Source organism: Meriones unguiculatus, chromosome 3 (assembly GCF_030254825.1).
Source record: "Meriones unguiculatus strain TT.TT164.6M chromosome 3, Bangor_MerUng_6.1, whole genome shotgun sequence".
Lineage (NCBI taxonomy): Eukaryota > Metazoa > Chordata > Mammalia > Rodentia > Muridae > Meriones > Meriones unguiculatus.
The window spans coordinates 129,002,263-129,023,326 of record NC_083351.1 but is presented as its reverse complement, the minus strand read 5'-3'; the positions used below and the strand labels follow the sequence as shown (position 1 = coordinate 129,023,326).

The 21,064-nt window shown below is 38.7% G+C and overlaps 1 protein-coding gene across 1 annotated transcript in view; it reads left to right on the top strand.

Annotated features, from left to right (window-relative positions):
- Oxct1 (3-oxoacid CoA-transferase 1) overlaps positions 1–17,028 on the top strand; it is a 129,486-nt gene extending 112,458 nt beyond the window's left edge. Inside the window, exons 15-17 of the mRNA XM_060380530.1 lie at positions 6,599–6,679; positions 11,399–11,500; positions 15,354–17,028. Of these exons, the coding sequence (XP_060236513.1) occupies positions 6,599–6,679; positions 11,399–11,500; positions 15,354–15,395 (225 nt within the window). The 3' untranslated portion in view covers positions 15,396–17,028. The remainder of the gene's footprint in view (positions 1–6,598; positions 6,680–11,398; positions 11,501–15,353) is intronic.
- The last annotated feature ends 4,036 nt before the right edge of the window (positions 17,029–21,064 follow it).

Below are 21,064 nucleotides of genomic sequence, written 5' to 3'. Positions count from 1 at the left end.
CAGGAAAGCTTTTCTGACAATGCCATCACCACTCACCGTGTGACCTGAGCACTTCTTTCTCAGTACTGAAGGGAGGAATCTATTCCCAGGGGTATGAGTGGGGGCAAAGCAGTTCACTGGCACTTAGAGCATTTACTGTAAGAAAGCAAAGGCAGAGTCTACTTTTGAGAACACAAAAGAGAGCTCTGTTTCTGGAGGAGATTTATATTTTCTTTTTATTATAGTGGGAGATTTGGGTTCTGAAAGAGAAGAATCAAAATTGTGTTGTTATGAAGTTAAGAATAAATCTTTGGGAGTGATATTTTTAATTTAATCTCTCTGATAGCACAGGTCTCATGTAGATATTTTGATGCCTATTTTTATCTTCCTTTTACTTTTTTTTTTCTGAAAGAGCATTATAAAAATGGAGTGAAATTTATTAATCTCATTTATTTTAGACCAAATGTGTTACTAAAAGCAACAAATATGAAAGATTTCTGAGCTAATTTTTAGCAACACTGGAATGTACTCCCAATTAAATAAAGCATACATTTGTTTGGATTAATTCATAACTGATGATAGTTTCTGTTTGTGTTTTACTATCCTGAAAAGCTTATCATTTTTTTTCTAGACTGATTGTTCATTAGTCTACATAGTCTGAGATTTTAAAAGTCTACCTCAAAAAAGAAAAAGTCAAAACTCTGATGGGCTTCAGGTATAGCTTAAGCTTAAGGTATATACCAGCACACACAAGGTCCTGGTGCTATAAAATAAAACTAACAACATAGACATGTTTACATGTTTCTGCCCTTTTATTTCTCCTTTGTGATAAAAATCCTTGAAAAACAAATAACCCTTCAGTGTTTACACAGCACAATCCAACATCCAGTAAAGCTTTTAAATTATGTCTTTTGGAGTTTAATTAAGATAATAATTTTAAACTAGAAAATTTTGAGTCTGCCAATGAAATGCTATACTTTTTAAAAGGAAGAAAAAAATGTTATACTAAGAAAAACTACGTTAGCACTCCTGTTTGTGATTGGGAAAGAAACTCCAACTTCTTCCTTAGACCCTGCTACCCAGATGCTAAAGACCGCAAGATTCAGCTTTTATTTACACAGAGAGTAAAAAAACCTTGGCTAAGATGATGATCCTGTTGAAGAGAAGGAGCCTTATATCCTAAGACCTTCTGTTAGAGGAACTTCTGTTGATCTCAGAGATACTGGAATTGGGAAAGTGTCTTTCTGAGAGCTAGAAAGATGCCCCAGGCAGTCCACGGGTACTTACTTAATCACATTTAAAGCTCCAGCTCTCTCAGAGTTCCCCGAATCAGAGTGTAATATCTAGAAGTATCCTTTGGTTGCTGCACTTTACTTAGTGCTCTTCTCGTTGCTGTCTATGCAAAGATGAATGGTCTCAGCCTTGAGAAAACTCAGAGGCTCTTAGGAATTCATGGAAGATGAACAGTATAACATGGCTAGTCGGGAGAAGGAAGCACGGGTCATCATGGAGGGCCATCACACTGTAGATGCCCTTGGGACATCTGTAAAGGGATATAGGAAAGGTTGTTCTGAAAACTGGAAATGGCTAAAAATGGCCATTGGAGTCTGTATTGATGGGATGTAATTTGGTGCATTTTCTCATAGCTGATGACTTGGGAATGACTAATTCCTAGAACATTGTGTTGCATTAAAAAAAAAAATAGCAAGTTACATGAGATTAAGTGCATTCTGATGTCCTGAAATGTACCGTTATGATAACAAGATATATTACCATTTAACCAGAGTTGTTCCTTACTGCAAGATGTCATTCTAGGATTTTACATAGTTATCTAAAGAATTAAAGATATCTCAAGGAAGCACGTAGTAGAAAGTTCTGAGGCACAAGTCATTCAAAAAACAAAACTGTGAAGTGCCTAAGGTATTAAAGGGGAGGAAGATATCATGGAAATGGATGGGAGTTTAGGAATTAATCAAAGTTATGATTGAGTATAGCGATGCTGAGAGCCCCTAGTTAAACCTTTTTTTTTTTTTTTTAAGTATTGCTGAATTATTCAGTCAGTGCAGATTTCCTTACTCAAATGGCCCTCTTCCACTTCAGCTTCTGAAGGCACTGGGTCTGCAGGCATGCACGACTAATCCAGCTCAAAACATCTTAACTCCTACACTTTGTATTCCTACTTCTGCCTTTTCTGACATGTCTTTTGGAGAAGGTGAAAGAGAAGCAGAATGACAAGTATGAACACCAAACCCCTGTTTTTGGTTTTAGACATCAATTCAACCTCTCCTAGTTCAGTGAACCTTCAGAATTTCAGTTAATTATCATGACCAGGAAAACAGACCAAGGAATGGAAGGTTACAATCCAGAGAGTTTAAAGGCCCAAATAAATGCCTCCAGGTCTCTATTAAATGAGAGTCCTAGTATTCGGACCACTCTAGTGTTTTCGATGCTGCCATACTATACTGACAGCCTTTATTGGAAATTATTTTTAAACATTCAGAATCAGCCATTGTTCCTGCTTTGTGAATCCCTAATGCATGCATCTGTCATGGCGTGCTGCTCAGCTCAGCTCAGCATGCTTAAGAGAGAGTGCTAAAGTGGGAGTCTGTCATAGTTTGTCTTCAGAGCTAGCCTATTATTGCACTGCAACAGTGACATTTTTCATCTTTGTGCATTTTATTTTCACTCCCTCCGTGATCTCTGCTATGTCTTGGAGCTATATGTGAATGGAGTCATCTAGCTGTGTTGTTCTAACTTCACAAATACACCAAGTGCTGTTTTTCTTAGATGAACCTTATGGTTTGTCGGTAAATATATACTGTATTTTCATTAGGTCTGTGTCAGGAAATTAATTTAACCCCTGCCCTTTTTTGTTTATTTCTATACCAGACTTCATGCATGGACTTACAGGCTCATAAAGAATTTATTGATAGGTTATATGAGTTTTAATTATGTAGCAGTTAATAGTTATTCTTACTAACTGTTGATGCTACATTTAATTTAAATCTAATAGTAACTGTAAAACAAGGCAGGCAAGAAAGTATGAACACAGTGATCTCACACAGATAGTGTAAGAAGGGCCAGGTTTTGGACAAAGGTTCTTTGGTGGGAAGTCTACACCTTTCCTATCTATGCTACATTGTTTATGCAGAAAATGGGTTACAAAAAGTCTGTGTTGGTAGGGCACCATTAATGCTGCCATTGGAATTCATCTTTCCTCCGGAAACAGGGTTGCTTGTTCATTAAAATCCACGCAGCTGCCTTCACGCCAAGTGCAGCCCTTTTTCAAATAATGAGAGCAAAGTGAGAGCTCCCCGCAGGAAGTGTGCCCCAGAGACCTACACACTCTTCACTTTGTTTGAAGTCAGACTTGGAATTCATTGTGACATATCTTATCTGAGCTATATTACATGTAAGAAAACCTGACAACTATAGAAGTTCAATGTTCATCATTAAGTTCAGCTGTTAAATTTAGCTTCTGTGACTTGCAGAATTTCAAATCTCACAAGGAAGACAGTAGTAGAAGAGATGTGAAGATGAGGTTCTCATTCTATATCAGTAACTTTTCTTATATAGCAAGATTTAGAAACAACTTGGTTTTTTTCTTTTTAAAGTTATTATTATCATTTATTACAAAGTATTCACTTTGTATCCTACCCATCCCTTGTCTCCTCCCAATCCCACTCTCCCTCTCTCATCTCCCCCCATACCTTTCCCCTAGTCCACTAATAGGGCAGGACCAAGGATCATGCATGGAGTGGACCTAAAACCCCTGCTCAGATGTAGCCCATAGACTCAGTTTCCAAGAGGGTTCCCTAGTAAGGGGAACAGGGACTATCTCTGGCATGAACTCAGTGGCAGGCTCTCTGATCACCTCCCCCTAGGGGATTCAGCCTTGCCAGGCCACAGAGGAAGACAATGAAGCCAGTCCTGATAGGCTAGGGTCTTGTTTTTGAAGGTGTAATTTCTAGCTACTTAACATTAGTTTCAACTAACTTAAGGTGATAGAGTTCGTCTTTTTTTTTTATACACATAATTTTTATTTGAATAGAAAATGAAATTTTTAAATGTAAAATGCTCTATCATACATAGATACTATATATTGATAGTAAGTACATATTATGTATTGACACATAATTAATAGAATATATGAATTGCATTATACTGCTGAATTCCAAATAATACAACCTGTGAGCACTGTCTCATCATTCTGTCATATTTCATAAGCAGAAATCCACAATTCCAAAACAAGCATTATCTTACTCCCATACATGTGAACGTTAGACTGCCCAATTCTAGTGCTGATCAGTTATCACTGCTTTCTGTCACAATAGATTTGTTTGTATTTACTAAATTACTATCTAAATGAAATCCTAGGATAAACTTTCTTTGAAAAGGGATCTAGCTTTTTAGACTCAGCATAATTATGTATTGATAGTTAATTCTTTGCACTGAGTAGTAAAAATTTGCATCTGAGTAGAACACAAATGTTTATTGCTTGATCTGTTGTTGACTATGTTAATGATGTTGTCAGATTCTTCATAAAGTCTTTGAATGGCTGTGTCTTGGACACATTGTTAAAAATAGAATGGCTGAGTCATAGGACAGGTGTGAGTAGGTTTCAGTGAATATGAAACTCTTCCATAGAGTTCGTCTTTTAAAAAAACAACCCATCCAAGATTTATGATAGTCTTTTCATTTTTATTTCTAGTCCCATTCATTCATTAATTTCCTTGTTAACTCATTGAATCATTCATTCATTCATATATCTATCCATACATCCATTCAGAAACTTCAGTATGCCTTTTATGCCTTGCATTGACTTACACGTACTGAAGCCTTCTTAAGTATAGGTACATTGCAAATTTGACAAGTAACTACAAGCAGTAAAATCGTATTTAGATCCGGTTATCTGAAATGCCTCTGAACATATACTTGGTTTGACATCAGTATGGGAAGTGATCTAAATTAATTCACAGATGGATGTGTAAGCAAACAGGCAGATGATGGTGCTGATATCCATTGTATTTGGTGTGTTTAGACTCAGAAGAAAGCAGAAGCATTTTCCTGTTTTTAGGACAAGACCCACAGTGTGCTAGACCAGCCTTCAGCCTCAAAGGACATGCTTATTTGTGCTCCCAGTGCTCTCTGGTTAAAAGGGAGTTTAAGCATAACTGAAAGAGCTGTGAGCTGATGTTGCAATTGGGCCTGAGCTGATGTTGGAATTTGGCTTACAGCTGGACTGCACAGAAGCATCTTGAAAGCTGTTTCTACAGTGGGGTCAGGATGGGGCTAGGGAAGGGAGTTGATGGGTAAAAACTGTGTTTCTACATATACTCCCTCTTCTGTTTTATGTTTGACAAGGGGGAAATGTGGCTAGAAGGAACCTTGAAAAGAAAAAGTTCATTTAAGCCAGGTCATGTATTTTATTAATGAGCAAACTAGAGCCCAGACAATCTCAAGGAAAAACAAAAACAAAACCATAGCCACAAGAGAAAGTGGTTGGGTTGCATGTTTATTTTCCATGTATACTTCCTACTCTTGGCAAACAACTACTGATGCTTTTTAAGAGGACCATTCTTTTAAAGAGAATAATGAGGAGGATAGGTGATTCAGCAGTTGAGGCTTGAGAGGACACTTATGTTGACCAGGGATTCCTTGGTAAACCTCTTAAGCATTTGGTTACTTGTAGGGATTCTTCCTAAGTTATTCTAGGGATGATAGCTGCCTAAGAAGAGAGGAGAACTTGACTGTACAGAGGTCAAGAGTTGATATCTCTGCATAGAATATACTCACTTATAAGCAGATATTAGCCATATAATATAGGATAACCATATTACAATCTACACACCTAAAAAAGCTAAACAACAAGGAGGACCCTAGGGAGAATGCTTAATTCTCATTCAGAATGACAAACAGGGTAGACACCAAAAGCAGCGGAACAGGGGGAACAGGACAGGAGCTTACCATAGATGTCCTCTGAAAGGCTCCACCCATGGGGGATGGAAGCAGATGCTGAGAATCACAGCCAAACTTTTGGCAGAGCTCAGTGAGTCTATGGAAAAAGGTAGGATAGAAGGACCTGGAGGGGACAGGAACTTCACAAGGAGACCAATAAAGCCAAAAAATCTGGGCCCATGGGTCTCTGCAGAGACTGATGCACCAGCCAAGAACCATGGATGGAGAGGACCTAGACCCCTGCTCAGATGTAGCCCTTAGGCAGCTCAGTCTCCCTTTGGGTTCCCTAGTAAAAGGATCAGGGGCAGTCTCTGACATGAACTTGGTTGCCTGCTCTTTAATCACTTCCCCCTGGTGGCCTTGTCAGAACACAGGGGAAGAGGATCCAGGCAGTCCTGATGAGACTTGATAAGCTAGGGTCAGATGGCAGGGAAGGAGGACTCCTCCTTTCAGTGGACTAGGGGAAGGAGATGGGGGACAGAGTGAGAGAGAGAGGGTGGGACCAGGAAAAGATAGTTATAATCAGGATATAAAATGAATAAACTGTAAAAAAAAAAATTGTCTCTGATAGATCCTGGTTTTTCTACAGTCATGCCAGTTCTAAATAGGAATTGTTCCTTCAATACTGTTGTTGATATTTTCTCACTGTTCTTTGAAACAGGGAAATGCACATAAAATCATGGAGAAGTGTACATTACCACTGACGGGAAAGCAGTGTGTCAACCGCATTATTACAGAAAAGGTAAACTTCCTCCTTATTTTTTTACTCCATGAACATCTACTACCATTCTTATTTTATTTAGAGATACATTTGAGGCTTTTTAAAGTTATCATGTAAAATTTTATTACGTCAATAGCTGTAAGATTACTTTAGTCTGTGGAAGGAGAGAATGGGAAAATTAATGTTCCTAACTGCAGACTTGTACAAGTACAGCTCTCTGGAATCTCACATAGTGGAACTCTTATCCATGGGTAGCTGTCATAAGACTTAAGAGTCCTTAAATTTGGACTCTTAAGATGTCAAGATGGGTGATGTGTGTAAAGTTCAGAGTGAGCTTTCTTGTCTTTCAAAGTAAGAATAAACTGTTGCATTTTTATTTTATATTTTAAGTCACTTGGACATGACTTGCAGTATTGACCCGCAATGGGTCAAGACATGCATTCTGCTTCTGTCATGGTTTTTTACCTTCTCATAAAGTGGACTTCAGAACACTATCCTCCTGTATTTTGTTTCATAAGCAGGCAGTTTTGGGCAATTATGCAGTTGAAAGCTGTTTAATCTTTTGTCTCAGCCATCTATCTTTCTGTTTCTCAGTCAAGTATCTCCTCTTTTTCCCTGCAAGTCTTGTGAGTGCTTTCCTGAATCCTTATACTTAGTCTCCCTTAGCATTGACAGCTGTATTGAAATAACCTCTAACCTCAGCCTGTTTACTTCATTGATGCTCCTACAACACACAGGGTAGTAACTAATTTGGAGTCAGTCATGTCATTAAATAAAGGTGCCATACTTATCCTGCTAAGAAAATGGATAGGGTGAACTGTGAATCTTGAAAGACAAATGGGAGTTTTATGATTGAAAGGATAATCGAAGAAGACATCACAGGCAAAAGGAGGAAATTATACAAAGTCTTCTCAGAGGGGCTGAAGAAAGCCCAGCGTGTTCAAAACCTGCATATGGGGTAGCTTAGAGTGAAAATGCAGCTCTATTCTGAACTAAGGCAGAAAATACATTGAGGGATCACATCAGGGAAAGTTGTGGATATCTCCCAAAAGTGTGTTTCTTATCAGGAGGGGAATAGGGAGGCCTTCAGCAGTTCTTTTATTATATGGAAACCATTTTGCATTAGTGAGAGCATTGTATCTTTTTTTTTTTTTCCCTAATAAACAAAAGAGGAGAAAAGACAAATCTCATTGAAAGGGACCATCAATGGTCTAGGCAAGAAATGCAAAAGATACCAAATCACAAGCCAGAGAGATATTTTTAAAGAATTTAGGAGAGTGGACTCGGCCTAATTTGTTGAGTAGGGCACAGCTGGTAAAACAGGTGATTCCTACATTTTCTAGCAAGAGAGAATGTCTGACCTGCTGTGTCCTGGCAAAGCTCAGGAGAGCAGGAACAGCAGTGAGAGGCAGGAAAAGGAGAGGCTTAGTTTAACACCTTCAATTTTATGGTCCAGAGATTTTGAAAATGACAATGGAAGATTTGGATCTAGGGTTCAAAAGAGAAGTCGGGACTGGAGAAAGCTAGTGAAAATCCTTAGCATATGCCCACAATCAGAGGATCAACTGTGAGTGACAGTGAGGGAAAGAAAGGGAAGTCAAAGCAGCTAGCCCGAGCCTTCGGCGTCCAGGGAAGGGTTTCATGTTTACCTCCGTGATCCATGCCAAGCAGGTGCGTTATAGGTACTGCTGGATGGGAAGATTCAGATGCGGTGTCCTTAACAGCAGTGGCCTTCAAGGAAGTGGAATTCCATAATCAGCTCCAAGGAGGATTCCATTAGGTTGCTCTTTGAAAGCGATTATAATTGTTTCCTGTTGTATGGACCAGTTTATAATATATAGATTTCCCATCAGTACTTGGCTGTAATTAACCATCTGAGCCATAATGTAGCCTTTATGGTGGTAATAAAGTAATTAACTTACCTGTAGAATAAGATAGTTTCAGTATCATTTTTGATTAGCAGTTAACAATTTACCTTTTAGGTTTTACTCTCTGATTTTTATCAAATTTTTGTTTACCCCTTAGACTACTAAATGAAACTTTTCCTAAATATTTCAATAGCACATTTCATTCTTTTAAAAATCTGTAGGTGGTTGGCTTTCTGTACAATCTGGGAGTTAACTACAGCCTGATGAGGATGTTAATAAAAGGATTGTTTTTAAAATCACTTAGTCAATTTGCACTCTTAGCTCCCTGATTCCTGAACCTCATATTAATGACACCACAATTATCTTTTTCTAAAATCACATCTACATCTGTTTTTAATAACATAATCTAAGGGTTTTTGTCTTATATTTTCTCCATTTTTATAAATTTATGGTTGTTCATAATACATGGAAAAATAGATGAGTTGAACAGTGCTCTAGATAGTCTTTCTTCAAAAGAAAAATACCCATTAAAAAGCTTCATGTCAGAATAAAGGCAGCTAATAGAATATATAGACAATCCCAAATTAACATTTTTTTCCCCTTATGGAACACACATTCTTGCTGGGAAAAAAAAAATGAAAGTTTTTTATGTTATTTTTTTAAGGAACATAAAAATGTGCAAATAAGAGTAGTATTTCCTCTTAAATTTCAACCAATGTTTCAGTAAAATCAACTAGATTATTAAACAAATAAGGAAAGGATGCATCGTGCATCCTGCGGTGTTCCTTCTGGAAGAAAACTATGAACCAGAGGCAGTAATTATTTCAGGCCTTTGGCTTGGCTTTGTCAATCTGCTAAGTAATAATAATACACCTAGCCCAGGTATGTTCTCTTCTTCTGTGTGTCCTGTCCCACAGCCCCAGGGAGCGGTTTCTGTGCTCTCTGACGACAGTAATAAAGACAGGCTCCCAGGTTGCTCAGGTGTTGTGCAGCAGAGCTGTGTGAGAGGCCAGCTCAAAAGCCAGTTTCTTTCAATGTCTGTCGCATTTGCCTTTCTGAGTTAGGATTGAGCATCTTACCCAGGATCTTCCTTCTTGCTTAGCTTCTTTAGGTGTACAGAATTTAGTATGATTACCCTGTATTATATGTCTAATATCCACTTATAGAGGGAGAAAACAGGAAACAGGACAGGTGCCTACCACAGAGGGTCTCTGAAAGAATCTACCCAGCAGGGTATTAAAGCAGATGCTGAGACTCATAGCCAAACTTTGGGCAGAGTGCAGGGAATCTTATGAAAGAAAAGGGAGCTAGAAAGACCTTGAAGGAGCTTCACAAGGAAAATAACAGAACCAAAAAATCTGGGCCCAGGAGTCTTTTCTGAGACTGATACTCCAACTAAGGACCATTTATGGAGATAACTTAGAATCCCTGCACAGATGTAGACCGTGGCAGTTCATTCTCCAAGTGGTTTCTCTAGAAAGGGGAACAGGGGCTGTCTCTGGCATGAACTCAGTGATGGGCTCTTTGATCACCTACCCCTGAGAGGGGAACAGCCTTGCCAGGCCACAGAGGAAGACAATGCAGCCAGTCCTGATGAGACCTGATAGGCTAGGGTCAGATGGAAGGAGAGGAGGACCGCCCCTATCAGTGGACTGGGGGAGAGGCATGGGAGGCGATAAGGGAGTAAGGGTGTGATTGAGAGAAGTGAGGGAGGGGCTACAGCTGGAATACAAAGTGAATAAACTGTAATTAATAAAAAATTAAATTTTCCTATATTTCTGAAAAACAAAACAAACAAACAAAATGAAAGCCAGCACTCTTTTCTCTAGTGCGTTTAAACATTACAGTTTAGGGTTTGACTTCAAAGGTAGCTGCAAATAAAGATTGAAAGCTACAAATATTAGTTAAATTTAGGCTAAATCCACGGTAGAAAACCTGAGAGGCCGAACGTGTAAGTCTGAGAAAGGAGACTCCCATGAGAACTCACAGAGGGGGCATGTTACTGCATTGAGACCTATAGAGCAAGTTTGAAGCCCCAGAGAAGCTGTTGGGTATTAGTTACAGCTTTTTACCAGCACACGGTCTTTCCTGCGACAGGTGATCCCATGTCCCAGCAGTAAGCAATGGGGAGCAAATATCTGAAAAGACTTATGAAGAATTCTCAAGTAGAAAGCTGTATGGAATGCTTTGTAGACTTCTACTAAAATCAAGTGATACTTGGTGTTCCCATCGTGAGTTGGTACTGTGGCTGTGATGTTGAGTGGGTTGTTCAGGCTGGGATTGTCATTCCTGTCTGCCTTAGACATCAGCACTTCATTTGATTTGCTCATCAAAAGGGTGTGGAATCCCTTCTCTTGGGACCCACATGTTTGCATGGGAATTTAAAGATTGGAGACCTTTAGCAGCTACTTAGATGAGTTGGCTGGGCTTTCAGGGCCAGGACAGCTTTTATTTCATAATGTCTTCCGTTGTTTCCTACAGTCAGTTACCCAGCAGCATTTCCCCGCCATCCCTACCCATTCTCTCCCCAACTATCTCAGCCTCATTCCCATGCTGTTCATTCCTTTCCCTCTTCAGACCTTTGGCATTTCACCCAATGTGTTAGGCTTAACAAATGGAAGCCATCTTAAAGAAAACAAAAACAAACAAACAAAAGCACTGATTACAGTGCTAGCAGCTGCCAACTTTAGTTAAAAAAATAGTGGCTGTTTAAGGAGTTGCTATTATTACAGTAGTTATAATGGACATTTTTTTCTCATTGCTGGTTTTCATTCTTTGGTCTTAGATCTTTTCTCTGAAACCCTATCCATTTTGTGTGATAATTGTCATGATGGTTTCAAAATGGTTTTATCATTTTCTTGACTTCCCACAGGGTGTATTTGATGTGGATAAGAAAAGCGGGCTGACACTGATCGAGCTCTGGGAAGGCCTGACTGTTGATGACATAAAGAAGAGCACTGGCTGTGATTTCACAGTAAGTGTTCCTGTGAGCAGAGAGAGATTCTTGCACCAGACCTGCAGGCTGGGTGAATAAATGGACACAGGACAAGAAGGAGGCAGGGGATAGTCAGCATTTAAGGACCTGATCTGAGCAGGGGTGGGAAAGGGTGCCTCCTATGAGAGCTTGGAGAACAAGCAAGCCAGGGCTGACAGGAGTGAGGCCGGAGCAGGATAGCACACCAAGGAGCTACAGGTCAGGACAGAGGACAAGGTCCAGCTCATCTGCCTTGTGTGAAGTCCTGGGAAGTTCTCTGTTCTTTGACAGATGTGGCTTCCTTATTGGAGAGAAGTGATGCTTCCTTATTCTCACACTCATCTGACAATGACATTAACCTTGAGCCACCTCTGGGTCTTTTATTCTACCCATTAGCGATATTAGAATGTAACAGGGGCAAGCTAGTTGTATCCTACTTGCAGGTAAAAAATAGTGCACGGAAGACTCAGACTTGGAAAGCCAGTAAATATATAGGGAGGGCTTCTATTAAAATTTTGGTAGTTGCATTTATTTTTTTATTTATTTTATTTACTTATACTTTTAAATATTTATGTATTTATTTATCCATTTCATATTTGTGTGTATAAAAGTGCTTATTGTAAATCACCAGTCACCACCCTGTCAGGATTGACAGATGGATACAATTAACTTAAAGTTAACTGAAGGTAAAAGGAATATGTGTATATCTCCAAAACAGTGAAAGACAGAACCCATGTACTAATTACAATGAAATACATGAGAAGAAATTAGAGAAACTCATTAAAAAAATTATTTGATACTCTGTCTGTAGATTTTATACTTTACTTCCTGAGCACACAGGATTGGCTTGTACCTCCTAATGCATAACACACTTTTTGAAACAACTTTGTTGTATAATTCATTATGTACATAGTATCCACTCTTGGTACTGTTCCAAGGTCTTTTGTTTATTAATCTTTTCTGAATTTCCATTTGGAAAAAAAAAAAATCAGTCTCCCAGCAATACCTTGCTTGAAAAGAGCATCTTTAATTAGCTTTCTCATAACCTCAGAGGGAAGACAGGGCTTTTGTTTATACTTGAACTATTTAGGATTTCTTATTCAAGTGAAACAAGCAAGCAGTTCAAAATCAGCTGGGTTTTTTTGTTTGTTTGTTTGTTTTGTTTTTCCTCCTGTGTGAAATAGGAAACCTCTGTCAGGTAACACCTTCAGAGATCTGCAGAAATTTCAGTTTCTTCTGCAAAAGAATATACAGCATAAGACCCTCATTATCTAGCTATTTGTTATTCATGTGGGTAATTTAGAAATCTTTACTGTTATTGTTATGTACACATGGCAGAGGAAAGGGTGAGTGTACAAACCCTGCTATCTTCATATCTTCATAGATTCAGAAATGTCTTCATGGTCCTTCCAGTATTCCAGTATTGTCCCCTCCTTTTATCATTATTGAACTAATTGCAAATTGGGTTTATTTAAGAGGCATTCTTTGATATTTTAATATATATAATGTATATTTGTCAGGGTAAACATTCTTATGTACTCAAGGATTTCTTTGTGATAGAAGTGTTTAAGATCCTCTCTACCAGTGTTAGGACATATGTAACACATCACTGTTATAAATAAAGGCAGTGACATCACTGCTCAGCAGCACACCACACATTCTTGATCCTAACAATTTCTCAGTACTCACTGATTTATCTAGCTCATCCCTTTCTCCTTTCTGCTCCCAACCTCTGGGAACCATTCAAATCACACTTTCTATAATGGCATACTTTTTCTATTCTACATGCAAGTGAGAACATGCCATACTCATTTTAAGATTAAAATGCTTGCTTGTTTATTTCATTTGAAACAGTGGCTTCCAGTTTCACATATGTTGCCACAAAGTCTAATAGTTCATTTCTTAATTTAGTAGATAGTACTATAAATGGCATGAATGCTGTTTTCTCCATCCATTCAATAGGTGCTAGGCATTCAGGGCCTTTCTGCTTCTTGGTTCCTATGAATGGGGAATGTAGTTGTATTGTTGGTGTAATGATCTTCTCTCCTTTGTAGTAAGATTACTGGATCACATGGTGTTTCTGTTTTTAAGTTTCGAGGAAATCTCACACCGATGTTCACGATGGCCTTACCAGTCTGTTCCTACCAAGCGTTGCTGTGATAGCCTTGCCAGCGTTTGTTCCTTTGTGGTTGTTACGTTTGGTCTTAGCAGAAAATCCAAGAGCAATTTTATTTGTCTTTCTGATAATAGCTAATCTAATTTGGTTGGGCTGGCATCTTCTATCTCATCATGGCTTTAATTTTCATTTCTTTACTGATTGATGGTGGGAATTTTTACATACATTTTGGCTTTTTATATGTCTTTCTTTCATTTCTATTTAGATATATTGTCCACTTTTTGCTTGTTTGTTTTGAGACAGGGTTTTTATATGTAGCCCTTGTTATCCAGAAACTCACTCTGTAGGTCAGGCTGGCCTTGAATTCAGCGATCTCCCTGCTTCTTCCTCCTGAGTGCTGGGTTAAAGGTGTGCACCACTGCGTCCAGTTTGATGTCTTTTCTTCTAAAACAGAAACGAAAAACAAAGCAAAACTTTGCCAATTTCAAAGTCCAGAACCTTTTGCCTTGTTTTCTCCTGGTAATTTTCTAGTTTAGGAGTCTTGTATTTATGTCTTTGATCCAAGTTGAATATAGTTTGTAATTGGTGAGCAACCTACTAGGGGGGTTTTGCACAGGAATCTCCACCTCGCACAGCACCACGTATTGAGAGGCCAGGCATTTCCTCATGTTTTAATTTTCAGTATTTTTAGTGCCTTTGTCAAAAGCAGGTCACCTTAGATGATTGGATTTGGTTTTAGAGTCTTTGTTCTTTTCTACTGGTCTGTGTCTGTTTCCATAAAAACATCACACTGTTTCAGGTGCCACAGATTTGCACTATATTTTAAATTCCAATAGTGTAATGCTTCCTACTCTGCCCCCATGACTCAAAATGGCCTTGACTATCAAGAGCTTTGTGGTTCCATTAAAATTATAATATCCGCTTCTTCTGATTCTGTGAAGAAAGTAAATGGTGTTTTGAATAAGAACTTCAGAGCTAGAGAGATGGCTCAAGGCCTAAGAACACTTGCTGCTCTTGAATATGATCTGACTCCTCCAGTCTTAGCACCCACATAAATGGTGGCTTACAACTGTCTGTGACTCCAGCTCCACGGGATCCACCACCCTCTTCTGGTCTCCATGGGTATTAGGTGCACACATAGCATGTATACATGCAGGCAAAACACTCATACATTTTTATTTAAAGAACTGTATTGGATCTATAGATCACATTTAATAGTATGTAAATTTTCATCATATATGTTCTTACAATCCATGAGCATGAGATAGCCCTCTATGTTTTTGTACTATCTTCAGTTTCTTTAGGCCATTGTAGTGTTCATTTCTGCCTGGACCTTTGGGTTACCCCTACTTCACCACTGAGGGAATATTGACTGGCGTGACCACCTGCACTGATAACTTTTACATTTGTCTATACTTGAATTAGTCATATGTACTTGGCTGGCCAAACTGAGGGTGATTTTCTACTACTTAAATTCCATTGTGTCTGAAATGTCTTTTGCAGTACACATTAAGTTAAATTGGTTATTAACTTTCTTTTCTGATGAACACTTAAGTTATATAAAATAGGGTTCCTTTACTCTACATCTTTGGCCACTTTTGAAACTCAATATTTCCTTTAGTTTTTATTTTTTAATTCAAAAATTAAAATTAAAGTGTTAAAAATAAATTGAAGCAGTATTTGGACATTCTTGTGGTACAAGTAAACTTTAATTTTTCTTTCTCTTTCCTTTGCCAGGTTTCACCAAACCTCATGCCAATGCAGCAGATTTCAACTTGAAACGTTGATTAGACATTTTTTTCCAGGAGGTTAAGATTGAACACATAGGATTTAATTGAAAGGATGTCAGTAATCAAAATTATATATTTATCAAGAAGTTTTGACTAGTTTTCCTCTAGTATTTTTGGATTTGTGCAGGCATAGACTTTGTTCTCTCACATGTGTTATAACGCTTCCATGAAAAACAAAAGGAAAACTTTCATCGTGGTCTTCTTTCAAAAGTGCTATGAAGGTTGTCTTTGCCATTGGTGCTCAAATTGGATGTATGTTTATTTTTATGCTATGTATACTAAACCAAGACTTAGCAGTCCTGAAAGACAATTTTCATGTGAATTTGTGATTAGGCAGAATACTTTTCTTGACACTGTATCTTTTACCTTCCTCTTTTTGGAGAGACAGCTCTGATTTGGTGTTTGCCTCCTTTGAACATCTTCCTTCCCGCCAAACTTAGAGTTAGTAGATACCCAAGAAGGCAAACAGGAATGTCTCTGAGAGAAGTAAGCAGAAGAAAGAACAAGTCTTAGGATCTACCAGTGATGGCATCCCACCAGATGTTGTTTTTATAGACAACCATCCGTCTACCTGTATATGCTGACAGCTGAGGCTAAGTAAGGAAGAGGACTAGAAACCTACCGACATACTTACCTAGTTCCCCGATTTTAAGACAGTGTGCTATACCTATTCAGGAAGACTGTGTCCCTCTATTGAGTCCCAGTGTTTACCTATACAACCTTTCCTAAGCCAACAAGAAATGTGGGCAATTTATCATGAGTCCTTAATCACAATGGCATCGCTGTTTTTAAGAAAATGATATCCCAAGGTATTTTCCTTGTGGGCTTTCCATTCTGCTCAGCAAAGATTCTGAACATTTCTGACTTTTTATACAGAACAGCAGTATTTCTTCTGCATAGACTAGTTCTCAACAGAGTGCTGTTACCTTAGCCTTATCTGTGTTGGGAAGATGATGCGAAAGTCTCAGATCTGAGTAGTTAACGGACTCTTTGTGTTGGGGACTGAACATAGTGGCTTGTTGAACATAGTGTTTAGAAGGGATGCTTCCCCAGAAGTAGCCTTAATACACACAGTTGCCAGGAGGCATTGCTCCAGAAGCCTTGGTATCAGGTCAAAAAGCCTAGGTGTCCTGAAGGCAGACTGGAAAGCTGGAAGAAGCATATAGTTTTGGTGCTAATTAAAGGGATTTATGCAGGTTTTAGGTGATGGTTGTCATTGAAACTCACTTCTCCTCAAGTGTAGCCACAGCTGACTTGAACAGTATGTGAAGGGGAGACAAGCTTTTCCTCCATAGTCCACTCTATGTAGAGCTGCTTTTCTGGCTGGCTGCATGGTTGAAAGTATCCTCAGCCAATATTTAAGAAGAACCCTTCTTAGAAGGCACAAGGTCCATGAGAGTACATATGTCTATTTGAAAAAAATGTTATTATTGTTGATATTGATATGTCCTCAGATGCACTTGCTTATCATTCCAGTCTGTTACTTTAAGACAAAGGGATTCTAAGAATGTTTTAAATATTGTCAAAATCTGAATAGACAACTTAAGATTCAAAGAGTGCCATGATATTTTAAAAACATGTGTTAAGTGATACAATAAAATTTGCAAATTGACAAAGATGAATGTATTTGTCCCTTTTTCTCACTTGGGAATGATGTGGTTCCACATGGGGAAACACAAAAAAAGGCTGTTAGAATAGACAGCTATTAGGTCACCATGCTTTTACTTCTAATCAAGTTTTTACTTTCCCTTTTTTTGTGTGAGGTTGGGGAGTGTTGAGATAGGATCTTTTTATGTAGTCCTGGCTGTCCTGGAACTCACTATGTGAACAGGCTGGCCTTGAACTCACAGAGATCCACATGCCTCTGCCTCCTGTGTGTCGGGAATAAAGGCATGTACCACCTTGCCTGGCATTAACTTTTCTTTTTACCTTGCCAAACAGAAATATTTCTTTTCTAGAAGGAGCAAAAGAAACATTACCTAAATAAATTCTGCTGTATCTTGCACCTTGTCACAGCCAATCAATCATATCTGTGAAAATTGACTATCAAGCTTCCATCTGGCATTTTTCTTTAAGGTATATTTTTATTATCCAGTATTCCAGCGGCATGTTGAGTCTTATTGCCCTTTTAAATGTCTTCTTGTAGTCTATCCAGTGTTCACTGCCTCTCTACTAACACTCTCTTCCTGGCCAAAATACTGGAGATAGGTTTCTAAGATGTGTTGCTCTTGAGAGCTCCCCTCTGTTTACTCTAACAATGTCCAGTTGTCACATGACACAGGATGCACCAGCCATGTTACTTCTACCATGTTCAAACACAGTGATAGAAACATTTTCTTCTTCTGCCCATGAAGCTGGAAGAATGTGATCTGGAATTGGCACCCAGTCCACCGTTAAACACATGCACACATGCACATACACTTCTGTGTGTGGTTGCAAAGGAACATGCAGGCACGCAGGGAACATCTGTGGCAGGAGCAATCTGGGCCCCGGGCTCTGGTTAAACCTAAGCCAATTTTCCTCCACCTTATCTATAAACCAGCTCTCAAGTCTTCCATTTTGTTTGTCACCTGCGACCACAATATTTATTATCTCAGCTTACTGGGTCCTTGAGTTTTGTTTGTGGTCTGGCTTCTTACCAATTTGCATAGTATGAGAAAAACAGCCTGTTCACAGTGTCCACAGAACACACGTAAGCATGTTGTATGGGTGTCATAGGTTGACAGTGAAAGAGTTTCCTCTTACAGTTGTATGCTGTAAGGTCATGCTATATACCAATGGAATTAAGAGAGATTTAGTCAGTGGGTAGGTTTCTTTGATACTAACGTTCCTTCTTTGTAGGCTATGATCTTGCATTTCTTAAGGTTACTTTTAGATTATCTATCCTTAAAATGAGTTTAAACTGTTTTCAACAGCAGTTCCATAAGATGAAATTAATGTGTTTGACCTCAAAAAGTCTTACAGATGTTTCAAAACACACTGTCATATTAGCTTAGTATGGAATTGGTTGGTCTTGCTCTTAGTTTTCAGTGTCTAACCTGCCTGCCTATTGAAGGCCATATTAATATCAAATATCATGCTAAGCATAAATGCCAATAATGGTAATAATGACAGGTGTATCTGTGTGACACACTTGAAGTCCCTTCCATCTAAAAATTTAGACATGTCTATCTATGGAATCTTCCAGAGATACTTTGTGAATCACTCAGCATCTCTGAGATCCCTAGACAACTAACTGAACAGTTGACTCCTTTCTGCAATCACGTTTCATTGTGGAGGCTAAATGGGCTTGGTCGTGGTCACTGAGCTCTTTAATGGAGTGACTTCTTGGAAGAGCCCTTAGACAGCTATATCCTGGCCCTTTTATAACATGACTTAGGCATGCCATTCTCTCAGAAGACAAACTGGGATCCCAGTACCAACACAGCCTATTTGTGCCTGGTTCAATGCTTTGCAGTGATGCATTCCATTTGTTGCTCCTTATTCAGTTTAGGAGGAAAGTGAATCCAGAAGCTCACATATAAACCCTGTTTTCCCTGGAGCCCCATTTTTGGTTTAGGAAGAGAAAGTAGCACCTCGCTCTTTGTTTTCCCAGAATTGTAATGCCTTTATACCCTTTCTAGCTGCTGTCTTCAGCTCCCAACCTTTGTACACATCCAGTATGGATAAGAGTTAGGGTTATGCTGGTTCTCAGGCAGATCTGTCAAAATACTTGAGTGTGTGTGTGTGTGTGTGATTGTGTGATTGTGTGTGTTCATGTGTATGCACACACACTGTGTTCTCTCTACCTATGTATATATATAATCTGTTAAACAACTTCCATGGATGGCTGCTGGCCTGTGATAGTTTTATGAATATATTTATTGAATTAACCTACCAATTGAAAACATGGTTAATACTAAGTCAGGCTTAGAGGGTCCCCCTTGGTTAAATAGTGGTTTAAAATCTATTAAGAATAGGGGGTGGTGGAGACAAAACAAATGGAACTTGGAGGCTGTTGCAAAAGAATAAACAGTCCTGAAATACCTATATTTGTTTAAACACCTTATACTTTACAAATCACCCAGAATATATGAGGTAACTTATTTGATTTTCACAGGAACTTGCCAGGGAGACATTATTACTGTCACTAAAATTAACTTGATTAGCCTGTGAGAAATAATGCCCACTAGTTCTTTAATCAAATGAGCCTTTCTGAGCTAATGTTGGATTTTGCCAGGGTAGTTACTGAGATGTGAATTCAATTTCCTGAATAGAACTAGATTGGTTTTTCCCTGGTTAAGCCATAAAATGAAGCTTACACCCTTCAAACTTAATGGGACAAATATTCTAATTTTTTCCCTTCTGTTCACACTGCTCTTGTGCCTAACCTGGTTTATAGTAAAATGGATAGTTCTTGAGACAAAACTGATAATGTTCCCATCAGGATCATGTTCCTGTGGAAGAGGCTTATTTACTCGGATTTGTTCACTTGAAAGGAGGCAGGAGAAACTCATATGCTACCAGTAAGAAGGATGGACAGGCTGAAACCATTCTGAAATTCTGCTTCCTGGGCGCTACCCAGTCCTTGTGTTCGATGTACATCAGACTGATTCAGATGAACCCCTTGAAGGGAGGCTTATAGTGTCATGTAGAAAGGTTGGCCTAATGAGGGCTAGAGCCATTCCTCTTCCAGCAAGAGAAAGGGTCCTGGGGAGAAGGCTAGGAACATAGGAACCCAAAACTCTAGGTGATGAGATGCACAAGGAAGCCTGCTCAGCAATGCACCTGTAAGTGAGACTATTTAAACATTACTACCACGTTTCTTGGAATGTAAGTCACTGCTACTTATAAAATACAGTGTGCTTCTATTTTTTAACTCTCTGATCACTGAAAAATTGTGTTGTGTACATAGTAAGAATTTTTAACATTCTTGCCAGTCCTAGATGGATTCACCAAGTGTTTCCTCCCTACTGCAGAAAGGGTTACAGATGAATGTTTTCTGTAGCTGACAGGAAACCTAGGCAGTTAATGGCCCAAGGAAATTGATATTGGTGCACGTGAATGCACCTCTCAGCTTCTCCTGCGGAGCTATAGAGCAGCAAGACACTGAGAACCCTCAGCTATAGGATGCCATCAGTTACGTGAGTCATCTTATCTTCAGATACATTAAATGCAGGCAATTAATGAATTGGAGTTAGTCTTCTAAGGTCTTTCTGAATAACACTGGATTAAACAATAATTTGAAGAAAAACTCTGCTTTCATGTATTTATACAGTACTATATGACTAGAATATTCTTAGGATCCACATTAAGGGGAAGAAAGAGTTGGCAGTTTTATTCATATGTATGGAAATAAGTGCTTATAAACAGTAGCCAATCAATGAGTCCAATGGCTTATTACATCATCATCTTGGTTTTCCAAGTCTGTATGTCACTGTCCTCCTGTCTTTAATCCTTCAATGCCATCTTTCTATATATCTTAAACATTTATATGTTGAAAAATTCTAGATACTGCTATTGAAGATGTTTGCTCTATTACTGGGACCCAAGTACATAAACCAAGTATGTGAAGCCAAACATTGGAAGAGATTTTTGTGGACTGGTGAGATGCCTCCGCAGGTAAAAGCCCACATAGTGCTACTCTGACCGTCTGAGACAGGTTCCTGAAATTTACTC